The 23,840-nt window shown below is 31.6% G+C and overlaps 3 protein-coding genes across 6 annotated transcripts; 1 reads left to right on the plus strand and 2 right to left on the minus strand.

Moving 5' to 3' along the window:
• Nucleotides 1–9,625: 9,625 nt before the first annotated feature.
• Nucleotides 9,626–11,665, plus strand: LOC111886032 (GATA transcription factor 8). 4 transcript variants are annotated; one of them, XM_023882271.3, is made up of 3 exons: nucleotides 9,626–9,789; nucleotides 10,652–10,903; nucleotides 10,992–11,665. In XM_023882271.3, exons 1-3 carry the CDS (start codon nucleotides 9,778–9,780, stop codon nucleotides 11,571–11,573), a joined length of 846 nt encoding a protein of 281 aa, XP_023738039.1. In that variant the 5' UTR covers nucleotides 9,626–9,777; the 3' UTR covers nucleotides 11,574–11,665. The 4 variants fall into 4 exon arrangements, with proteins under 4 accessions (XP_023738039.1, XP_052627346.1, XP_023738040.1 ...); XM_023882272.2 differs by having other exon boundaries at nucleotides 9,629–9,789; nucleotides 10,694–10,903; XM_023882270.3 differs by having other exon boundaries at nucleotides 9,633–9,789; nucleotides 10,495–10,903.
• A 3,211-nt stretch (nucleotides 11,666–14,876) lies between these two features.
• On the minus strand, nucleotides 14,877–15,376 carry LOC111886078 (ubiquitin-like protein 5). Its single transcript, XM_023882317.3, has 2 exons — nucleotides 15,069–15,376; nucleotides 14,877–14,986 (listed from the first exon to the last, which is right to left on the minus strand). The coding sequence occupies exon 1, from the start codon at nucleotides 15,303–15,305 to the stop codon at nucleotides 15,084–15,086; it is 222 nt and encodes a 73-aa protein (XP_023738085.1). The 5' UTR covers nucleotides 15,306–15,376; the 3' UTR covers nucleotides 14,877–14,986; nucleotides 15,069–15,083.
• Nucleotides 15,377–15,581: 205 nt separating this feature from the next.
• Nucleotides 15,582–20,488, minus strand: LOC111886077 (uncharacterized). Its single transcript, XM_023882316.3, has 19 exons — nucleotides 20,195–20,488; nucleotides 19,762–19,865; nucleotides 19,514–19,600; nucleotides 19,361–19,436; nucleotides 19,191–19,265; nucleotides 19,012–19,065; nucleotides 18,845–18,904; nucleotides 18,618–18,734; nucleotides 18,412–18,506; nucleotides 18,116–18,327; nucleotides 17,922–18,019; nucleotides 17,747–17,850; nucleotides 17,502–17,667; nucleotides 17,292–17,414; nucleotides 17,135–17,217; nucleotides 16,899–17,043; nucleotides 16,785–16,814; nucleotides 16,617–16,687; nucleotides 15,582–16,516 (listed from the first exon to the last, which is right to left on the minus strand). The coding sequence occupies exons 1-19, from the start codon at nucleotides 20,231–20,233 to the stop codon at nucleotides 15,862–15,864; spliced, it is 2,394 nt and encodes a 797-aa protein (XP_023738084.1). The 5' UTR covers nucleotides 20,234–20,488; the 3' UTR covers nucleotides 15,582–15,861.
• Nucleotides 20,489–23,840: the final 3,352 nt, after the last annotated feature.

Genomic DNA, 23,840 nt, shown 5'->3' on the forward strand with positions numbered 1-23,840 from the left:
ATATACTTGTGTGGGCTGTTAGGGTTTCAGTCAAAACCCTAATGGATAGCTTAAACTCTAAGTAGCCCATGGAACCTTCTGGGATAAGGCCATGGACGAAAATATCATGGGCTCCCATCATAATTTTGTTCACCCCTTGTTCCTTTAGCATTCCTTAGCCCACTAACTCAATTATCCAATAATTGCAGTCCAGTCCCCTATATTTAATTAATCTCTTTTAGCCACAAAATTAATTATCAATTAATTCTTGACTAATATTAATTATACAATATGATTTCTCTTTTAATATATTATTCTCATAATATATTAATAAATCATATTTAAACCTTTCTCTCCTTAATTCATCCTACATATTGCTATGGTGAAGGCAACCCAAAAGGATCATGCTCATAATCGGGTCAAGTACTTACCAAAATAGTTATGGACTTAGACACTAATCCAAGAATTGACTCGACGGAAGAATACGTTGTTAAAGCTCTCGACAAACGGCTTTATCTATTCCGCCTGAAGGTTCAAGTTTCTTTATATTCTTATACTTCTTCAGACATGGTTCATCTCCTTTTGTTTATAAGTACCTTTTTTTTCCTATTTGATTTTGTTGATTCAAGTTAGTTCAATCGTAATTATATGATGTTAGTGTTTCGAGATATCGTTCTTGTTTGTCTGTATTACATTTATGTCTAATGCACTGCTTTTCGTTGGGGATTCAATTGACTTTTGGGAATTAGGGTTTTCAGAAATTCGGATTGACATAATTTCTTCTGGAATTAGATAATGTGGATTTGTTAAAGCAATTAGATAAGTAGATATTGTCTTTCATTTAGTCCTTCTACAATCGTTATTGAAGATTAGATATGAGGACTATAGTTAGATTAAAATTATGTATAAATCTATCTCAGGTATGCTATTAGATACATACCTCGAACAAGTACATTTTATGAATGAATTAGAACAAACGATCAAGTAAAATTAAAACCTTGTTGCTTTTGAATGGAATAAAGTGGAGGGAAGGACAGAGGAATAAAGTGAGAGAGAGTTTCTTTCTCCAGAAAAGAGAAGGAAGAACAGGGAAGGCTTTGGTTGCTTCATTTGGCAGAAAAGAGAAGGAAGAACAATGGTAATGATCTCTTCTTTGATTGGGTATGTTTCTTTTGATTGGGTTTTACTAGTTAAATAGATAAAAAAAATCAATTATCTTGATGATCTTATTGTATAGTTGTGAATTTTGATAGATATGGATTACATTGTGATCTATAGGAAAGAAAACATAAACATGTGGTACAATTCTTGAGATTGACATGAAGAAGATAAAAAGAATCATGAATTCCAATTCTGTCGGAATGGAATCATGAATTCCAATTCGGTTGGAATGGAATCATGAATTTCAATTCTGTTGGAATCTAAACTACAATTTGGTTTTGTTTTGACAGAAGTTGATGCTTGAAGAACGGACCGCAAATTTGAAAGTGATTCTAAGCATTCTCAGAGAATATTATTCTTACATGATTTGATTCATGGCAGTTATTTTCGTTAAATGTATAATTTCATGGATGATCAAGGAAAAAGTTATTCTTCTGATAGAATAATCTACAATAGAATGATAGGAGTATATGTAATAATACACTCTCTAGAATATTAAGGTCGAATAATATACATATTTTTATTTGTTATTAGTGAGTATTTCATTGTCATAGACTATTAAATAAAGTTTTTAGTTTTTTAAGAATGTAATGAAAAATTTGAAGTTGAATCCAAAAATATGTTATTAGTCGGCGTTGGCATTCTCATAGAATATCATTCTAATAGAAATACGTATCCTGAAATTTGTAGAGAATCTGATTCTAACATAATAAAATAGGGTTTAATTATAAAAATTAGGTTATAATTAAAATTAAAGTAATTAAAAAAATTATTATTTTAAAATCAAGAGAGTTAATTATCCCAAAAAAAATATGGAATTTTCCTTTTTTAAATTTATCTCAATTGTCTATAATACCCTTAGAATGAAATTAGATGGTATTTTTCAATTATTTTTAATTTACTAATATATATTAATCACTTTCTTAAATTAAATAAAATGATTGGCCCACATTTATGTATAAAATAACACAATAATTAGTTTAAATAGAATAACCTAAGCTTATATATATATATATATATATATATATATATATATATATATATATATATATATAGGGCTTAGGAAAAATGTGGTTGTTATGTACCTAAACTTATATATAAAACCCTCCAAACTATGTAGTTTTGATCAGTTATATCTAAACTAATCATGATATCTTGCATATTATTCTTCTTTAATCATGTGACTTGCTAAACCGATCGAATTTATGTTCTTTTTCTTCATTGTGTTTAAGAACTTAAAACATTAAAAGTAATGACCATTTACTCAATCTTATTAAATTTTAAATAAAAACAAATACAATAAAAACTAAAAAAAAAGAACATCCAATAACTCAATCAAGATCTTCACAAATCATTGGATATAGTTTTTCAATTAAAAAAAAAAAAAAACGTTTGAGTTATATTCGTTAAAAATATATTTGTTTTTTACTTTCCCTATAAACTTCAATAATTTTTTTTGCAATAAAAAGATATATGATTGATCTTTTTCATTTCATAATTTAACTCAATTCAATGGTAATATATTAAAACAAAATTAAGAAAAAATGAAATTGGATTTGTTTTGTTTAAAACTATGTTGTTTAAGAGGTTTTATACCTAAGTTTAGGTATATAACAGTCATATATATATATATATATATATATATATATATATATATATATATATATATAAGAACAAAAAGTTTTAAAAAAAATATATTTATCCTGTATTTTTTGACGAAACTAAAACTTTGTTACTCTTCTAAGACAACCCTCTTGGCATGATAATACCCATATCAATATTATTATTTTTTTTGCTAAAAAATGAGTTAAACATGCTACAGTAAGTGATGGTTGTATTTCTTTTTTCTTTTTTAACAAGGTTAATGATATTATAATGTGTAAGAAAAAAAATTAATGAAATCTTTTGATAAAAATTATAACTTTGTTAACCTAAGTTATTTTCCAACTTTAAAATAGGAATCCACTGCTACAGAACAGTAAGCAACATAAATAGATGGGGGGTGAAGGTGCCAAGGTGGTTTGCAATGATTTTGATTTTTGATGGTGATGGAGGTGTAAATGTATTGTTGTGGGGACATGATGACACAAGTCCTGTATCTTCCTTGCTCTTCAATAATTTATATAAATAAAATTATCAATAATTCGATGGTCTCGATCACAAATTTATTTTCCAAAGTGCCCAGATATATTATTATCTTTGTATCAGAATCATAATATCACAAGCCAAAATTATAGTATTTACCAAGGTTACTTGCTTTCCTTTGCGAATTGCGAGGGATAAATTTTTTAAGTTGAAACTCATTTATTGGTTCTCAATTTCATAAATTGGCTAATGGGAGCTCCAAATATATTCTTGAAGACCCTTTCTTCATAAAATTGAACTAAAAATAACGTGACTTTAGTTTTGTATCAAATATTTAAAGTTTCAACTATTATTTCTCTTTGTGTGTGTTTTTTTTTTGAACAGTATCACAAACTGTATATTCACACTTCTAGCCAATTGCTAGAAGGGAAAAAAACTTATACAGGAGTTTGCATCCACTCGTTCCAAGAAATAAAAATGAAACATCTAAATTTAAACCAAATAAAGGGGAAAAAAAAAAAGAACAATCGTATTAAAAAGTGTGTCCCTCTGTATATTGCAAGAATCGAACGTAATATTATTCCTAAGCCTCCGTATTATCTATCTTTGTGTTTTGCCAAACAAAATATTTATATAATACAAATAATCCTTTAAGAGTTGAATAATCCATCGATTAGAAGTCATTTTCTTTTCTCAAATATAATTCACAACCTTAAAATAAGTTATCAAATATTATTTATCTAATATTAATTACAATAAATCGTATGAAACTTAAAGAGTTTAAAAGTAAATATTTGAAGATAGATGTTTAATGTTGTATTTACATAAGAGATCAATAAAATATATAAATTTGTAGTTTAAATAAGGGATAAGGCTTTATAGGTTGGTTTTTTACAAATTTAATCATTTTTATTTTAAATCTACTATTAAACTTTCATTTTATATCAAAAACTAACATTATGACCGACAATAACATGTATTGTCGGTTATCTTGTTGATTTGTAGATTAAAGGTCTAACATGGATACTTAGGTTGATAGATTGTTTCGTATTGACTCCTCAAAACATTTTGTAGATGCTAAATTCGGGTTTCGATTTGGGTTGATTATAGCAACAATCAAAAATCATCTCATCCATGAATGAAGACGAAGCTTCATTTCATAACGTAGTAGTGAAAATTCGAAGATGATGACGTCAAGTTTGTCTCTAAATAAGTTGTTAACCATGGATGTTCACTACAAAGTTACATTCCTACCTAAGCCTAAAAAAGAGTTGCAATGATGTTTATTGTTGCCTTACTCGTGAAACTTTGGTTGATTGTTTAAAAAAATATGAAAGTTGATGTTGATTATAGTGAATTTCTTAAAATTATTTATGTTAATGATAGTAGGGTTAGTATATATATATATATATATATATATATATATATATATATATATATATATATATATATATATATATATATATATATATATATTGATCACTTAAATGAACTTATATATACTTGATTTTATTTATGAGAAACAATTACAATATGAAAATGATGAGAATGAAGGTTAAGATTTCGATGAGGATGTCAATTCAAAGGTAATAAATCATCTTCCATATGATCACGAAAAAAGATTAGAGGTGGCAACATTGAACAAGAAAACTGGGAAGCTTTTTTGGACAAAGTTTGTGTTGATGTCAAGACTAAAATTAGTGATTCTGAAAGCGATAGTGACCAACTGACCCAAAGGAAAATTAAGATAATGAAGGTCATGTGTATCTTATACATGATGAAAAACATGAAATCAATAAATGTTGCATATTTTAGTTATGAAATTCTTAACCACTAAGGAACATAAAAAAAATTAATTATGCAGTGGAAAATCGACATAACCTTTTGTATGAAAAGAATGACGCAAATAAGTTGTTAGTTAGGTGTTTTAAAGGTATCAAACGTCCATCACATCCTTTTAGGCTTTGGGGTTCATGGGTGGGTGAAGAAAGATCTTTCCAAATTAAGTCATTAAATGTTGCACATTGTTGTTCTCGAACTTTCAACATTGGCTCGATTTTAACATGTAGTGATAGGAAAACACTTTGGCAATGAAATTTTAAAGAACCCAAAACCAGTTTAAGAAAATAAAAGCCTAATTATCTCATAAATTTAACATGAATGTTAGTGTTGGTCAATGTACAAATGCAAGGAAACATGTACCGAATAAGTTGGGTGGGACTTTGATATAGCATTATAGAAGACTATGAAGTTATATTGTGGAAACTATAAGGGCTATAATCAGTGATAAAAGTTCATATAGATGTGGATATCATGCTTGATTCCCCTACTTATTCCTCAAAGTATAAGTTTGTTTTAAATGTGTAAATTATGGTTAGATAGAAGGGTGTAAAAGGAATATTTGAGTTGATGGTTGCTTTCAAAAAAATTTAAGTAATTATGCAGTGGAAAATTGATATAACCTTTTGTATGAAAAGAATTACGCAAATAAGTTGTTAGTTAGGTGTTTTAAATGTATCAAATGTCCATCACATCCTTTTAAACTTTTGGCTTCATGGATGGGTGAAGAAAGATCTCTCCAAATTAAGTCATTAAATGTTTAATATTATTGTTCTAGAGCTTTCAACTTTGGTTTGATTTTAACATGTAGCGATAGGAAAACACTTTGGCAATGAAATTTTAAAGAACCCAAAACCCAGTTTAAGGAAAATAAAAGTCTAATTATCTAATAAATTTAACTTGAATGTTAGTGTTGGTCGATGTAAAAATGCAAGGAAACATGTATTGAATGAGTTGGACGGGACTTTGATATAAAATTATAGAAGACTATGAAGTTATGTTGTGGAAATTATAAGGGATAATCAGTGATAAAAAGTTTATATGGATATAAATATCATGTTTGATTCCCCTACTTATTCCTCAAAGTTATAAGTTTGTTTTAAATGTGTAAAGCATGGTTAGATAGATGGGTGTAAAAGGAATATTTGAGTTGATGCTTGCTTTTAAGGGCATGTGTTTTGCAGATCTCCTCATGGAAGACAATGGAATGAGTTGATGGTTGCTTTCAAACCTCTCCAATCCCATGGGTAGTTATCCACCCCTTAAGATTCTTCTTATAAAACTTGTTTTGCAGAAAGCTATCTGATTTTGTCAAGTTACATGCATTAGAAATGTTGTTTGCGCCATAACATCGCATACACACATACACATGGAGTCTTGACTTCACCATCAAGTTTCACATTCCACGATTTGAGTGGGTCTCTACTCTAATTTGCCAGGTATTTCCATAACTTATGTCTTTCACACAATACACCACTTTGCTAACGCTTAGATTGTTTTTTCCCACATAGAAGCGGATAAAAGAATTAGACACACAAGGTTAAACTATAAAGTTTGGGTGTTTTCATCTCAAAGAAGTTCACAAATATAGGTCCAGATGATTCACCATAGAGGCATGCATAATATATTTAACATAATAATTAAAGAGAAAGTTTGAAGAAAGGGAAATTGAGTAAACTAACATTTATAAATGAGCCTATTTTTAAAAATAACCGTTTTTTTAGTTTTTGAAAAATGACCACTTTCTTCTAAACGCCTCATTTCGGATCACTATTCACATTCCATACCACTTTTCAATTTTTTTTGAAGAATGCTCAATTCCGAAATGTTCCATTTCGGGTTTGATCTTCAAATTCCGGATTTTTTTAGGTTTTTTACCAATTATTTTTGAAAAAATATTCTCATTATGTTGAAAATGTTCATTTCTAAGTATTAATATCACTGTTTTTCATTAAAATGTATGATTGTATGCATTAATATAGTATATATATATATATATATATATATATATATATATATATATATATATATATATATATATATATATATATATATATATATATATATATATATATATATAGTTCACATTTACTATATTTGTTTAATTTTTTGTAAAATTGAAACAAAAACAATTTTTTCTCAAAATTCCGGGATTGTTCTTCAGATTTCGGACCTGTTCTTGAAATTTCGGAGTTTTTTTTCCGAAATCCGAATTTTTAGTCTAAAATCCGGAATGTTGGTCCGGAATCTGGAATTCCATTCCGAAGTTAGTTAAAAAAATGTTTTTTCTTGGTTCGGAATGCTCCATTCTGGACAAATGGTCATTTTTTGCAAAAAAAAAAGGTTATTTTCTTTTCAAATATACATTAAAAAAAGTGGTTAGATTACTCAATTTCCCTTGAAGAAAATACCCGGATCATCATTTTGCTTTTTCGACACCATCTTCTCTTAGGGTGTAAAGTTCTCCTTGGATGTGATGTAGGCTTACCCTCTTAGGAATGTGTAATGGGTTGACCATTTCCTATAAATAGAAAAAGAAGTGCTCCCATTTATGTAACAACATGAGAGATTAGTCTAGTGAGAGAAATATTGCAAGACTCACTTTGTAATAACTTTCTAGACTAATGAGAGCTTAAATTGTTTTATTTACTTCTCGTGTTCTTGATATTGTTTGATTCACATAATCATTATATTTCTACATTCGTGATCAATTTCGGGATCTTAAATGTGGTATTAGATTAGGTGTTTGAAGTTTTCAAGAAATTGATCCATGATGACATTTTTGATTTGGTGAATCATTAATCAAATTTCATGTTGTAAGTTTTCTTTCTTTGAGAGAGTTTTTGGTTCTAGAAATCGAATTAATTCTTTAATCTTTATTCTAATTCGATTTCCCCTCTCTAGAATTCATGTGATTTCTGCTTTCTCTCTATAGAATTTCATTCAAAATTATTTTCCCTCTTTAGAATTTATGTTATTTCGAAATTATTTTCCCATGAATTATTTTAAATTATTCATATTGTACCCTTATTACCGCCTACAAAAGGTCATAAGAGTAAAATGTGAAAACTTTCAAGTAATTTATGGGTAAATCAAGCACGAAAAAGTTTAGTGACTAAATGTGAACAAAATTGAAAGTTTGTTACCCTTTCAAATTATCATCCCTTATTATGTTACGTAAACATATCCACAAGCTCTCGTCTCCCCTGCTCTATCTCTTTGGCATTAGCGTTTTTTTCACCTATCTCATCTGGTTTTTTAACATATAGTTTATAGTCATTTGATTCTTTGTATGAACAATGAAACTTATAGTTTATGTCAAGCATGTCTACTGCCTTTTTATAACTCTTAGTTTCACAGCTTATATGATAACATAAGTTATATTTGTTTTTCGTGTTCCATGTTTTTCTAAAAAAAAGAAAAAAGATATTACAGTTTTAGCATCCAATCTCAATGTTTGGTGACAAAATTCCATTAAAGGATAATAAGACACAAATTAATTTATAAAAATGGATACAACAAGATTTATTCATGTTGTTTTTAGTAAATGACATTTGAAATGCCATGAAAATTTCAATTTATTAAGGGTTGTTTGTGATTGCTTATTTAACTCAATAAGCATTTTTAGATAAAAAAAAATATTTATTAGCTTATATGGTGATAAAAAATTAAAAAAAAATATTTGAATTAGCTATAAGTTTATAAGTTTTTTTTAATGTTTGGATTAGTTTATATTTTATAATTATTTTGCATGAATAAGAAGTATTTTTTTAAACTAAAGGGATGTGCCTTTTCAAAAACTCATTTTGAAGGTTTTAAAACTATTTTTAAAATTATTTATACATTTGATATACATATTTTTATACTTATTGACTTTCTGAAAAATGGATAATGAATAGAAAAGATAACGAACTTTCAATTTTGTTCATATTTAGCCACTAAACTTTTTTCATATTTGATTTACCCATGAGTTATTTGAAAGCGTACATATTATCCGCTACGAACGGTTGTGCCGATCATAAGGGTAAAATATGAATACTTTTAAATAATTCATAGGTAAATCAAGCATGAAAAAAATCAATAACTAAATTCTCCTTGATAAATAAATATGATTTTGTCGTTGTCATCTTCTAATGCATTATGCCACAAGGTTTTTTCTTATTATTTCATTTTATTTATTCTCCACATGTTATTTTATGATTTTTTTCATTTGATTAAATTATACATATATTTAAATATAATAATAAATATATATCAATTTTATTAATAAATTTTTCTTTTAATTTTAAAATTACTCATCTTATATATGAATCTAACATTTAATATAAACAAAAATAAAAATTTATCCTTTCGGGTTATCATCCAATTAAAATTTATTTATATTTTTATTTTATATAATATTTTTATATAGTGCACAACTCTCACACACAATGAAAAAACAAAAATGTTGCTTTTAATGTTTTGGGAGAGTACAAAATTTAATCGGGTACAGTGTGGACCACCATGTGATCCCATGCACCATCACCCCTATTTACTCCACCACCTCCATTTCCCCCCTTTCCCTAAACCTAAAAATTTACTTCCACCATCTCTTCATATTTACACACACAGACCAACCATTTCTCTCTCTCTCTCTCTCTCTCTCTCTCTCTCTCTCTCTCTCTCTCGGTGTAAATTCTTCAAACTGCTATGTTGTAAAAACGTAGCTCCGCCATGGACGCACAGGTGAGTTTTCATTTCTCCATTTTCGCTACATTTCTCTCGAATTTCTTCGCGAACTTAAGGTTTCGTTTCTCGATTCTCCAACTGTGTCCCTTGTTCCATTAATCAAAACGGCTGACGAAAGTTAGCGTTTCCACCTTTTGTTTCTGCAACGCCCCTTTCCCATTTTCCGAGTCGCTATCGTGTTACTTACTACTCTAGGGCAAAATCAAAACCCGTGTGTGACCCTAAAACCCTTATCACGACGCCGTTTTACATCACGAATACGAAACTTTCCTTTTTACTTTTAATTTTTTTGTGTGTATTATTTTATCCTAAGTTTCCATGAATAGATACTGATTATATTTGTCGAAGAGATAACGTTCAGACAATGCATGCTTGATTTGCGGATATTATAATCTTGGTTTTGTTTTGTGTTTGCTTAATTTTAGGGTTTTTGGTTAAATCCCAAGATGCTTAACTTTTATCTCTACTGAAAAATCGGATTGTATTGTGAGAAAAGTCTTTTGATTTTTTAACACGAGCCCTAAATCAAAGAAACACTTCATTCCATATGTGAATTTATCTATTATTAATCTCGATCCCAATGACGTATAATTACCAATTGATAGCTTACCTTTTCTCACGAGATATACACGAAGTCAAACATGAATTATCCTTGTTTGTTTTTTTGACTTTTTCTTGATAATATTGTGCGTTGTGCATCAGTTATATAAACGATTTGTTTCTCCTTCCACAAGTCACATACTTGAAGTAAAATCATACGAACAAGAACAAGAATAAGAAAAAGAAAAAGAAAAAGATGCATCAACTTTTGGCTCTTCTGATCATCTCTGTTTTCAATTATAATCCGTTTATCATCCAGGATAAGAGTAGAATGTATACGGATGCTGATTATTATCCTCAGGTGTATGATGATGATGATTATTTGGGTGACATTCTTAATATCTTGGATTACCCTGTTGAGACTTTGGAAGGAGACGCTCTTGTTGAAGATTGGGCGGAGAAACTTGGTCCTATCCCGTCGGAAGTTTTCAGAGAGATTCTCCCGCCGCCAGTCGGCAATGTCAATGGCGGTGGTGGCTCTGCAGATTCCTTCCCGGAAAGTTATCTTCTTGTAAGTAGCTTTTCATACCCTTGATTATTTTTGAGGTTTTCTTTTTTACTTTTTATATTTATATGTTTGTTGACTATTTTATCCTCAGAAAGACACAAAACCTCATCAGCCAATTCTTTATGAAGAAGAAGATCTAACCTTAAAAAAATCAAAACCAAGATCCTTTGAAGCACCTAGCCCTGATTCAGTCCTTGAACGCAGAATGTCCAGCTCAGCAGGCAAAACAATCTCATTTGGAACCGAAATAGCAATTCCGGTCAGGACTCGAACGAAGCGGGCAAGGTCAACCCTGACCGAGAATCCATGGTCAAAGTCAACTCTACCAATCCCTCTTCAAAAAGTCAAGGAAAAGAAAAAGAGAAGAAATATTGGTCAACAACAAAATGGTAACAATGAAAACAAGAAATGCAGCCATTGTGAGATAACTAAAACCCCACAATGGAGAGAAGGCCCAATGGGCCCAAAAACACTTTGTAATGCATGTGGGGTCCGCTACAGATCCGGGCGGTTGTTCCCGGAGTACCGCCCGGCGGCTAGCCCAAGTTTTGTCCCGGCTTTGCATTCAAACTCTCACAGGAAGGTGGTGGAGATGAGAATGAAAGGAGGAGGAGTGAATGATGATTATTTTAAAAAGAAAGTGTGGAGCTCCAATTTAATAGACACTAGTTGATTTTTTGTTAGTTGTTGTTTTTTGAGCTTGTGTAAGACTTAGAAAATTAGATGATTGTTATGATTTTATTAAATAGGTGATCGTTTGTTTGATTTTTGGTTCACAATTTTGGCGAATTGGATATATTGATTCTTTCAATGATGATGAATGGAGTTGTGCTAGGAGAAATCTAACATTTGGGGTAGGATTTTTGAAGTAAAGTGTTTGGTCATATGTTTTATGTGATCCAAAAGATAAAATTACAAGGCTTGAACTTGGTAACAAAAGTACTCAAAAAGTTATAAACTTGTAAAATCTTTGAAAAGAATTGTTTATATCCTTGGAATGACTTAGCATAATGTTTCAAACTAGCTTGCATGTGTGTACACTAGAGACATGTATTTGTATTTGAGCTTTGTATTGGTCATATTTAATGCTCCTGTAAATTTCAGTCTATCTAACGTGTTGTAAGTTTCAATCATCTAAATGCATGAAATTAAAATCTCTAACATTAGATTATTTTCAATTGGTAAACTTTCTCATATGGATTTTTCAAAAATTAAGGTATGTTTAGCAAAAAATAGCTAGAAGCTGGAGTCGTTTTTATTTGTGTAAATGTGTTTGGCTAGGCTACATATTATTTTAAGAACTACTATGTTTGTCATGTTAGCGAGTTTTTTGGATCTTCTAGCTTTTAGCTTTAACAAAAAGTTTGATATAAACAAAAAAATTTTGTTTGGGAGCATGAGTTTTTAGCTTTTAGTTTAAACCAAAAAAAACCTTCAAATCTAAAGTCTTTCGGAATAATTATCACTAACCACACATATAATGGGTGTCATGTCATTGTCACCTCATCACCACACAAAACCATATTTCACCCATAATATATTATGGTGCTTTCATATTTCACCACATTATAATGGAATCGCGTTCACATCCCATCATATTGACATATTTGTGGTTAGTGGTGATCATTTTGAAAAACCTAAAAACTAGCATTTAACAAAAACTCAAAAAAAATATTAAGCTTTTTTAATCAGTTTGCAAAATTGTCATTAATTTTACTTGTAGTCGTGATCCTTATTTTAAATAGGTGCCATTTTATGTAACTATACACACATCAAAAGTTTTCTGCCGTTTTGTCAAACATTTATATAAAATATTAAAGTTGTTGATTCTAGCTACTAACTATCAGTTAGTTTTGCCAAACACGTCTAGTAATTTTGTTACAATAGGCGTGTACACTACTTAAAGTTTATTTTGGAGAAAAAAAAACTTTATGTTCTAAAATAAAAACTTTAGGTTGTATTGGGAGCTGACTTAATTTTTTTTAATTTATTGCAATATAGTGTTTGATGAGGCGATTAAAGTAACTTATTAAATTCTTCTTTTTTTAACTATTTGAGATAACTTATGATAAATTCATGAGGATTTTTCCATAAATTTCAAATATACTCTTATATAGTCATTTCCCGCTAAAGTCATTTTATGTCATCTAGTTATCAACAAATTTTATTAAACGTTATTTTTTATCTAAAATTTAGTTTTTTTTGGTTAATCTACCAAAAACATGCTTTAATCTCATACTCTGAGATAAAATTTCTTTTTCTTAAATTTGAGCTTTTCTTTAAATCTAAAAGCTCAAAACTCCAAAGCTTTCAAAAGCACGTTGGCAAACACGTCCATAAATATCGTTAGCAAAAGTATTCCAAATCTTTTGTAAAGGGGTGAAAGCTATTATACTTCCAAAGGTACAAATGTTCACCATCAAAAAATTTGTGATCAAATTTTCAAATACTCTGATTTCCATATAAACAAAATATAAGTATAAACACTTGTCTATCTAAAAAAGCAGATAATATCAATGGAAATTACATAATAGGCAATTAAAAGAGACGATTGCTAGAAAACTACCAAACAGTTCGAGCTACCTACTAAAACCACCCAAAAAGACAACTCAAGCTTTTAGGCAGCTTGAGATGTCACCGAGCATACCCAAACTTCTATTTATTTTACTTTGTTACATTCTAAAACATGTTTTTCATATGCATTCCATGTCTCAAATTATGTAGTTATTATTGGGGATCAAACTCATTTTATATGCAAGTATGCATTGTGAACCCTGCACCATCCAGGGACAGATCTTCAAAAGGGCGAGGAAGGGTTGTGTCCCCCCCCCCTGTTTTTTTTTTCAAAACTAGTCCTTCACTTTTAAAAATTTTATATATTAGACCTTAAACTAAAAAAAATTGACTGTGCCCCCTAATTCAACAAGGATTTGGTTCATCCGACACGTACACGTCATGGACATCCTGCTTTTCTATGTTCTAGAGACTTGTATGTAACTATTGAGAGTGAAGATATTATACACAATGTGTGTATTCCGCCCAAAAGTTTTCTTTTAGTTCAAAACGATCAATATGTAGAATCAGAACAAGTGATTGCTGAGATTCGTACCAGAACCTCCACTTTGAATTTGAAAGAGGAGGTTCGAAAACATATTTATTCTGACTCAGAAGGCGAAATGCACTGGAATACTGATGTGTACATATTTTACTTTCGGCCCCCTGTTCTCCACTTTTTATACATATTTTACTTTCGGCCCCCTCAACTCGAATCTTCAAGCTCCGTCACTTATCCGGTTAGTGACCCGGTTTGTATTAAGTCACAATTTAAATATCTATTTGATACTCGTGTTAATTCCTATTACATTAAATGGCAAGTGACACTAAAATTAAAATCACCAACACTTATTGTATTTTTACAAAATAATAACAAAACAAGAAACTTAAACACCCTACAAAATTGGTTTACAAAGTAGTTCAACTCTCAATCCCAAACAACTATTACAAAATACAAGGACTGCAAATGTGGTTAATGTAAATGAGCTGAGGGAAAGAGAAATATGCAATCAAAATACCACGAGAAAGTTAGAAACAGTGTACATACATATTTTGGAAAATCGTCAATTATTTGCTTTTCTTATTATTGGATAGATGAATGCTCAATAAATTCTTATAGAACTCTTGTGACAACTTCTTGTTTCTTTGTTTATGTTCATCAAATCTCCTTTATATCTCATTTGATTGCTTTTGGATCTAATCTTACGAGAATACCAATCTCAACCCTGGTTTAAATTTCAACCAGTTTTCTTAATTTTGGCTCCGAAGTAGGCCAATGATTCTTCAAAATTAATATACAGAAACCCATGCTTTGTTGCCAATTGTTAACAATCAAAAACTTATTCAATCAACATAAAGCATAAAATTGTTGAACAACAGACGATATATCAATTATTTGAAGAAGACAACAGGCACAATCACATGACTAAACCGTCGTATCATGATCATATCAATGAAAACTCATGTTATCAGTAATACATGATCCAGATCAACCTTACAATACACCGATTGACGATATCATCTATCCAAACCCTAAAATTGATAACGATAAACAAAAATCAGGCTATAAGCAATGTTGATAACAACGAAACTAGTTACGTATACGACGTCTTACATGATTTGATGAAATTTAATTGTAGTAGAGCTCAAGCCCCATCCCATCGTGAATCTCGTAATCCTGGAGAGTGATATGATCCTTATAGATAGTGTACCACTTCTGAATCCTGATCTTATCGGCGCGAGTTCCCGTCTGAGCTGCCACAAGCTTCTTCAGGTCGCCGATTGTGTCATCTTCGTTGCACTTCACTCGAACCTTCTTCCCCAATCTGTCATTCAACACCACCTCGATCATTTTGTTCGATTCAGAGAAAACAAAATCCCCAACCCCAACACGTAAGAGATTATTTTTTAGAATGAGTAAAAAACCAAACTTGTTTGCTTTTATAGGCGCTGGTTATTACTTGGGGAGCACGATTCGAGAAGGTTCCGAGCGTGTGGGGTGGTTTTGAGCGTTTGTTTGTCCACGTGTTACAATTCAACCCGCTCAAATGTGTGGCTAATTATAATTTGGATTAAATAGAATTATAATTTAAAATAAAAATAAACTTGTTCCAACACAACTAGCAAATGTAAATAATGATGTCTTGTAGATGACCAAAAATACAAAAATAATAATACATAAGGGAGGAATATATAAGTATAAAACCTCCCCATAATCTGTTAAAAGACATATCTAAAAACAACAAATAGAAAATAACATCCAAAGTAACAATAATCAAGTTGTCAACATCCCAAATTAACCTAACCCAACAACAACTATGTCCATTTTCAACAAAATTATACTTTGTACATCCAGATCCATCCATCCCCCTTTAATACAAAACCTCACTCACATATCACTGTCAGTGTCACTCAGAAACAGCAATTTCTTGATCCACCCTCCAATAATTACTATCATTAAATTCCTTGGTGTCGCTAACATTCTCTTTCTCGGGCCCACCAGGTACGACTTTCCTTTTCAACGCCCCTGCCTCCCCCACAATCCCTTCCTTGAGAGCCTTATCCATCGCCTTTTCCGACCCGTCCAATTCCAATTCTACCCCTACAAACTCCACATCTTCTTCAAACAACGAAGGCACTGGTGTTGGTGTTGGTGTTGGCGTTGGTGTTTCTACGAGTGTTGGAATGTCAACATCAGGGGTATTATTGTAATCTTCTTCAAACGGGTTGACCCCGGACCCAGGAACCGGAACCGGGATTTCAACATTTGATGGCTCTTCCCATCCTACCCATTCGGGCATGGGTCTGTCTGCAAACAGATCTTCTTCGTTTTCTGCATAGTCTTCACTGAATGGGTTTGGGCTTCGGGTAGGGGCATTATTGGAATTTTTGGTATTGAGAAAATCTTCATCCGCCCCCACCACCACGTCGTCGTGATCCTCATTGGTGGTTGCCGCCCCGTTTAAGTTGATTTCGTCCATTGCTTCTGGTGACGTGGCGGTTGTGTCTCCCCCCATTTTATCGTCTTGGAAAGCAAACCAATTTGAATTTGTAAACAGATTGCTGAAATAAAACAAAAAAAATAATATTATTATATTCAAAATTAATTAAAATGAAAGTTTGTTGCTATTTATATTTTATAGATGATTCTAGATTCTTTTACCTCCCTTGGTCATCACCCAGTCTCAAGGATGATATCACAACTTCAGCAGATTCATTGTCAAAATAACCCTCCTATACATTATTAAAAAAAAAAAAAAAAAAAAAATTACAGTGTTATAAATATATTATATATAAATTATAATAAACAAATAAATGAAAGATTTAGTACCTCATCATCACGCCCGAGAGTCCCATGACCCTGATATAAATAAAAATAAAGAGTAAATAAAAAGCATTTAGAATTTTTTTGAATTTAGAATTTTGAAGATATATATGTATATACCTCTTCACCTTCCTCATTGTCATATGCATTATATCTAAATGCTTGGCTTAAATTATTTGCTAAAGCAGTAACATCATAGTCTCGATCATGATGAATGTCATCTTCATCACTATCCCTATTTCTATCATGAATTGAAGTTGGCCTCCTATATATGTATACATCAAATAAATAAATATTATTTTTATAAAAAAATAAAATATGATGTGATAAAATTATAGAATGTTAGAAACACACACCCGCAAGCCCATCTGTAAACATTTTCAACCATGTTCCGATCCTGTAGAGCTGTAGCTTGCCACTCATTCCATTCACTACTTTCCTAAATCACAACAACAAGTATTTAAATACATAATAATTATTTAGTTACAAATTTATAATAGATAAAAAAAACACCTGAATATGCATCTGAATGCGAGTATCGGTGTTTCCCAACTGCATGATTTTATTGGCAATGCGAGTGATGTGTCCGATGTTTCCAACTCGGAGTGGATTTCTTCCGGAAGCCAGTGATGTAGGCTGCATATAAATAATAATAGAAATTGTTACAGATTAAGTTTAAAAAAAATATATTATTTGGATTTAAAGTAAAGAATAATTAATTACCTGATTAAGTTCTACAGATAGGAAGGGATTATTTTCTGTTTGAAGAATCTTGGCAAACAAACCACATCCTTGAAACAGATGATCAATTACAGTATTGTTTGTGCTTTCTAAACACGAATATATTATACTCTCGATGTGATGATGCAAAGCATTATTAAAAGGGTACCTAGGTAAATTCAAAAATTAAAATATGCACCATATATAGAGGTTAATTAATTAGATTTAGATCATGATTAATGGCTTACTCAAAGAAAAGGTCAAGAACTCTTTGTATGGTTCCAGAGCTGATTAACTCCTTTTCTGCAACTTCATTTCCAGTTTTCAATAAAACTGCAATGAACTCCACAATCTGCAAGTAGATATTTATTACTTATGGCTATTAAAAAAAAGACAAAAAATATTATTAAAAAAAAAATTAACCTTTAACCGATGCTTTCCTAGAGGAGGCTTCAACTGGCCATATGTAGTTGGCAAGACTTTTTCATCTAGTGACACGTTTAACAACTTCAACAAGTCACCTGAAAATTTTGACATGTCATCAAAAAAGCAAATGTTAGTTGAATAATTAGCATATGTTTTTTGTAAAGCATGAAAAAAATATGCACAAAACTCACTGAGTTGAGGCAACATTGCTCCTACAGTTTCTTGATTGACTTGAATAGGTGATTCGTATACATGATGACCACGAAAAGAATAAAATGGAGGTGAAGGAAATGATCTTTTTGGATCCAATAAAGATATACACACAGACAATGAGCTCACAAGTCCAGATTTTGAATGTGAATCATCCAATTCCAATGCATGACCAAAAATCCTTGAAACAAAACTGAGAGAGATAAAAACATTAAAAAAAATATAGTCATTAAACAGAAATTATAATATAATATATGAGAGGAATGAAGATATTAACCTTGAGGTAGAAAGTTTAGTGGCAAGAGGAGATGATGTGTTTCTAGTTATAGCACATAAAGTTTCTGCTGCATTTGAATGTACTTCAGGAGAACTCTGTATTCATCATTATTTAGATTCAATCAATCAATCAATTAATATTAAATCATGTAACCATATAATATATATGGACATAAGGACATATATTGAATATGAAATTGTACTCACTGATGGACTTAATTTATCCACAATCATCTCCAACAGATTGCTATCTGTTAACCATTGCATCACATCCACAGAATCAGGATACATATGATCATCAGCTCCAACAAGTCTTACCAAGACCTGTGTTTAGAAAAAAGAACAAAGTAATCATTTATTTTTTAAGTTATAGAAATCATAAAGCTCAAAGTAAAAGTGTAAAACAGTTAATGTTGGATGGAAAATTTACTAACCTCCATGATTGATGTAATTCCAATCAAATCAACTAGCTCTTGGAAAACATTTTGATGCGCCTGTTGACATATAGAATAATTAGTTAAATGTGAAGCGTGATGATCAAAAAAGATATATTCAAGAATGAAAGTAGTAGCTGTAATATCAAGTAGATAAGTTTACTCACTTGAACATAATTCATAAGTGGAACTGTCTTCCGCAACATGAGGCATATCACAACCTATAACACAGTAGAACACATAATAGTTACCCAAAATGCCCTTTCTCCAATTGATCTTTACAGCAGATGATAAGACTTATATTCAATGCAAAAAGCACCTAGCTTTAACGATTAAAAGTACATACCTTGCTGAAGTACCCAGCCAACAAGGCACTATGGGAACGGGTTGGCTCCAGGAATGAGAACAGTAGATCCATTAGCTGCAAGTTTTGGGTTGGAAGAAGGAAATCATGTGAGAGAATGTAATGAAGCATGTATTTATGTGAAAACATCATACTAAATAAAACTCAGAAACCTCTTCTTCTTCCACTAAAGTTTTGAAGATCACATCAATTTCACATGTAAAGATCTCACAAGCAATGAAAGGGAACCTAAACATGTACAATAAGTTATTAGACATAACCATCTTTGATCCAAATATAGTTTACACAACAAGACAATGGCTTACTTGAAAATTCGTTTGCTATCAGCATCAGCTTGAGGCTCCTCTGTGATATATCGAAGTAATTGTTCAACTTGGACTCTGTCACGCAAGCTGAAAACAAGGATTTTCTTTTAAGTATTCATGACTTAGATTCGTGTCATGCTATTTGCAGTTTAATAAATGGAAATATCACAACTGTGGGAAGTATTAGCTCATTTAGATGGTGGAGGCAAGAAGATGAGTCTAAATTACTAAGATAAAAGTGGAATTACAAGTTGATGAGGCGACTATTCAAAGCTTTGCATTCTTGGATGACATCTTCCTCGTCCAAGAGCTCTTCCAATGTGAAAGTTTCTTTGTCCAAGATAGACTCAATCTGAACATATGACAAAAACTCAGTGATCATAAATAACGTAAGTTATTAAATGAAACTTAATTTATTATTACTTCGATGCTTAACTATATGAAATGAAGTGATACTTCTTTCATAGAGTCAATCAGCTGAGCTTTAAGCTCTAACGAGTCCAATAACTCACCAAGGCATATTTATTAGTCAATAAACATAAGAACAAGATCTATTCGAGAGGAAGAATAGAACACGACTAACACAAATCACAACAAACACTTGGTAATTGACAATTTTCAGATTAAATTTCAACAACTTGTGTGCAAATAAGAACAAATCGTGTTGTTCTTCTAACTTACCGGTGACGAAGCAGAGAGAGCTGTAAGATGCCAAAACATGTTGAATTGTAACTGGATTTAGATCTGCAAAACCCTAGATGGGTAAAAGAGATGACAGAAACTAGAGATTCACGATTGGCCACTTGGAGTAATTGAAGCAAAAGAGAACAAGAACCCTAATTTTTGGATTTTTAGATGAAAAACAGTGAAATCGATAAATTTGAGAGAGATGAGCTCCAAAAAAATTCTCACAATGAGCCAAGAGAGATACGAGGGTTGTGCGAACGGGGCAAAGACAGGGGCAGGTTGCAAAAGTACAAAAAGGTCCTGATACTGATAGGCATTAACAACCCTGCGTGTATTGGACATTTATGTAATTTTACGGTTGCCCTGTTTCTTATGCAAAATATTCTTTTAATTATTATTTTTCTTAAACATTATATAAATATATTATATAAATATATTAGGGTTAATGTTATTGTAACCCAAGGTTATAAACTCAACTTCTTTAGTTTAAAAAAATATTTATTTAAAAAATGAAGGGGTCAACCGGTGACCACCTCCTAGTCAACAAGTAAGAGTGTCGTTACCCATCATTATCCCTTCTTTCCCACTTTTTTCTTTTCTACAACTCTCCCTTCCCGATCAAAATCACTAATCATTACCATCACCGACTGAATTGTTGTTCTAATATTCCCGCAACGCATATGTTACTGATGAAAAACAATCTGATTTTGGAGTTCAGCTAACTAAGTAAGCATGGGGTTCGATACACAAGACCATGGGGTCAATCTCAGTCAACAAGACCTTATAGTCCAATCCAATATGAAACCATGTTACACCGTAAGTGAAAGAGATATCTTGCAAAGAAAGTTCAGTCCAATATGAAAACATATATTTTGTTATCAATTTACCGGTCGGTGTTCCAAACCCAAAATCGGTGTTCCAAATCGTTGGTGCTCATTTGTTGAAGAAGAAGGCTAGTAAAGAAGGAGGTGTTGCTTACAAGCTTGTAGATCCAGAAACTACTTCACCTTGTGCATCTTCAGAAGGTATAAAGTTTATACCTTGATGTGTTTCCTTTTAGATCCCCATAAATGAGTTTTTATGAGCTTTTTATCCCAAAGCTTGGACCTTTGTGATTTTAGAGCACTGTGGAGCATTGTAGTTGTCATTTCATGTGTTATTGGTCTTGTAGATTCATAAAAATGGTTGCTTGATCATTTCCCTTTAAGAAACTTAGAGTGTGATGAAAGTTAGAGTTTTGTGTATTGGGTCCTTTCTAGCCATGCAAAGGCTTAAAGTCAGTGACTTTATGGGTTAAGACATGTTATTATGGTCAGGTAAAAAGTTGGGATTGGTGTCTTAACGAATTAAGACATAAAAGTTGATAAATGGGGATCAAGCAGAGTACATCGGGCGTACTCCTTGCTACACCCCACATAGCCAGGCTCGTTCAAGATTAGTCGTTGATTGAGTTGTACGCCCTGTGTAAGAAAGAGTATACCTAGCGTATGTGTTAGGCAGTTGACTTTTGCTGCCTTTTGACATTTGGTCAAGAATTAGGGTTTTGGACCATGGGAGGGGCAAAATGGTCTTTTCCACTTAAGAGGTTAGTGTGGAATTTAGACTTGTGAGTTGAGTTGAGGACCTTGATTATTAATTAGGGTTAATTGTTTTGTTATTAGGCGGAGTCCAGTTCCGGCAGTTCAGGTGTGATATTTATTTGTCATTGGTATCAGGTGAGTCTGATCGCTTATTCTTACATTTGTGGTGGAATAGTTGTATTTGTGATAACCATATGGGTCTAACTGTTATTTTTTTATGATGTCGTTTATGTGTGACCGATACTGTGGATAGTCTCCATGGTTGTTGATAACTCATAGGGCATGTTGTTGCCCACTGGGACTGCTGATAGTCCCTAGGATTGCAGATAACCCGTATTTTTTATTTATGTTGTGTTGTATGTGGTATATTGGGGAACTCACTAAGCTTCGTGCTTATAATTGTTGATTTATGTGTTTCAGGTACTTTTGAGGATCGCGGGAAGGTGAAGGTCTGATTGTACACAGTCGCTGGGAGATTTGTTATTGGGGCAGTCTATGATACTCTAATATTTTATGATGATATATAATTTGTTTTTAACATTTATGTTTTTGGATGACTTGGTTCATGAATAATATTTTGGTAATTTAAAAATGAAAATTTTGGTTTACAATTTGGTATCAGAGCCTTGGTTTGAGGGATTTGGATGAACTCTAGGGTAATTCCAAACTGAAACTAAGGATCTGAAGATTTTCAAAAAAAAAAAAAAAAAAAAAAAAAAAAAAAAAAAAAAAAAAAAAAAACCTTTCAAAGAAATGAAGATTTTTACAGAAGAAAAACCCAGTGAAGTAGTGTGTACGATCAACCAGAGCTCAAGCGGTAGTTTCCCAAAAAAACCTCAATTTATATTATGAGTAGTGTAGAGCTGATATTTTATGAGCTAATAGAATTGCATGTTAGTTAATGGTAGGTTAATGATCCTACAAGAATGGTGTGATAGTGTAACATCCCAAAATTTAAGGCCAAAATTTTCATTTTTAAATAAGTTATTATATAAAATCATCAGTATAAAAACATTCATTATAATATCTCGTGACAAACCAAAGTGTCGGTAATCAAAACATATTATCATAAAACCATATCAGAGTGTAATCCCAAAGATCTCGTGTGCGGAAAACATAATGTGATGCGCTGCGATCGAGCCGACTCCTTTCCTTGAAAACAAAATACTTGAAACAAAAATTGAAAACCGTAAGCACGAAGCTTAGTGAGTTCCCCAGATACCACATACCATACAACCCAATTGATCCATACATGCCATGCATAGCCAAGAGCCATACATAACCAACATATCCATAACATGGTTGCAGAAATCGGGATTAATCGGCGATTAATTGTGGATTAATCGCTTGACGTTCTCCAACCGTCGAGGATTAGGACATTAATCGGAAATTTAGGATTAATCGGGTTTGGCGGGATTAATTGGCCTTGGCGGGATTAATCGGTCAACAAAAGTCAAAAAAATCGAAAAAGTCAAAAAAAAAAGTCAAAAAAAGGTCAAAAAATCTTTAAAAAATTCAAAAGACCAACATTCTTTTTTACTCCAAAATTTTCAAATTTTCAAATTTTCAAATATTATACCAAAATGTTCATATTTTCGTATTTCCAAATTTCCAGATTACAATTTTTCTTATTTTCTAATTTTGAAGTACTTGTTTTTCTTAAGATATATTAATATTTAATTAATTTTAATATTTTATTAATAATCTATGGTCCCCGATTAATCCTCGATTAATCCCCGCCAAGACCGATTAATCCCTTAACACCAGTCGACCGTCGAGCTACCGTCAAGCGATTTTTACAACCTTGATCCATAATCAAGTAAGGTGTTATGTGCCAAACATAGTCTTGCTAAGGTGCTATGTACCAAACATAGTCTTACTAAGGTGCTATGTGCCAAACATAGTCTTGTGGTTATGCCACGGGCCGCACGTGGTCTTCCTGGTCAAGCATGCGGCCACTCCCTGGGTCTTACAGACGAGTGCCAAGGGCCACCCTCTGGTCTTTCATACACAATGGCATACAGTACGCCAGGATCCATCTTCTGGTCTTTCATACATAT

Source organism: Lactuca sativa, chromosome 1 (genome assembly GCF_002870075.4).
Source record: "Lactuca sativa cultivar Salinas chromosome 1, Lsat_Salinas_v11, whole genome shotgun sequence".
In the NCBI taxonomy this organism is placed as follows: domain Eukaryota; kingdom Viridiplantae; phylum Streptophyta; class Magnoliopsida; order Asterales; family Asteraceae; genus Lactuca; species Lactuca sativa.